Source organism: Pygoscelis adeliae, unplaced genomic scaffold (genome assembly GCF_000699105.1).
Source record: "Pygoscelis adeliae isolate BGI_AS28 unplaced genomic scaffold, ASM69910v1 Scaffold57, whole genome shotgun sequence".
NCBI classification, from domain to species: Eukaryota; Metazoa; Chordata; class Aves; order Sphenisciformes; family Spheniscidae; genus Pygoscelis; species Pygoscelis adeliae.
This window is the reverse complement of record NW_008825615.1, coordinates 5,387,116-5,388,265: the sequence shown is the minus strand read 5'-3', so window position 1 is coordinate 5,388,265 and position 1,150 is coordinate 5,387,116. Positions and strand designations below refer to the sequence as shown.

General features: G+C 56.8%; 1 protein-coding gene across 1 annotated transcript in view; it reads right to left on the bottom strand.

Moving 5' to 3' along the window:
* Positions 1–6: 6 nt before the first annotated feature.
* Positions 7–1,150, bottom strand: part of HTR1B (5-hydroxytryptamine (serotonin) receptor 1B, G protein-coupled) — a 7,878-nt gene continuing 6,734 nt past the window's right edge. Inside the window, exon 2 of the mRNA XM_009333232.1 lies at positions 7–1,146. Within this exon, the coding sequence (XP_009331507.1) occupies positions 56–1,146 (1,091 nt within the window). The 3' untranslated portion in view covers positions 7–55. The remainder of the gene's footprint in view (positions 1,147–1,150) is intronic.

Sequence of the window (1,150 nt, the reverse complement as noted above, 5' to 3'; positions counted from 1 at the left end):
TCGGGCACGGGCGTGCATGGGGGCAGACCCGGAGGACACATCGCATTCAAAATTTTCAGCTTGTGCATCGGAAACGTATGAGTTTGTGGAAAGCTTGTTTGAAGTCTTCGTTAGACATAGTATAGATGATGGGGTTGATGAGGGAGTTGAGATATCCAAGCCACGTGAAAAAGTCAAAGATGGCCCCGTGGAACCAGCAAGCGTCCTTGCAAATAGGCAACACCAGGCTGATGATGAAAAAGGGCAGCCAACAGACGATGAAAGCTCCTAAAATAATCCCTAAAGTCTTTGTAGCCTTCCGCTCTCTAGCGGCCGTGAGCTTCTTTTTCTCCAGCAGGGCATCCGAGACCTTCACCTTCACCTGGTTCATGTACACGGGAGAGCCCGTTTCGCTGGATCCCTCGGGGGCCTTGGAGTTTATGGACGTGACGGAGGAGGACGACCCCGGGGAGTCTGTGATTAACTGAGCCCGCGTTAGTCTTTTACCTGCTTTCTTTGGCGTCTGCTTCAAAATCCGCGATCTGGCTTCCACGTAGATCCTCCCGTAGAGGGCTATCAGCAGCAGAGTGGGGAAGTAGAAGGCTCCCACTGTGGAGTACACAGTGTAGAGGACGTGGTCCGTGTTCACCACACAGTGAGAGACTTCCTCGGCCTTCGCCTGCCGCCAAAACAAAGGGGGCATGGAGATGCAGATGGAGAAGACCCACACCAGAGCGATCATGCCCGCTGCCCGCTTGGGAGTCCGTTTCGTGGAGTACTCGACGGCGTCGGTGATCGCCCAGTAGCGGTCCAGGGCGATGACACAGAGGTGCAGGATGGACGCCGTGCAACAGGTGATGTCCGAGGACAGCCAGATATCGCAGACGATCTGGCCCAGCGTCCACTTGCCGGTCACAGTGTACATGGTGCTGATGGGCATGACGAGGATGGAGACAAGGAGGTCGGTGACGGCCAGCGAGGCGATGAGATAGTTGGCCGGCGTGTGGAGTTTCCTCGTCTGGTAGACCGTGGCGATGACAAAGGCGTTGGAGAGCACCGTGGCCAGCGTGACGAGCGCCAGGACGACGGCGAGCACGATCTTCCCGGAGAGGGGGGTGGCATCTTGGTAGATCCCTTCCTCGGCGCTGCAGTTTCGGCCGTGGTAAGAGTC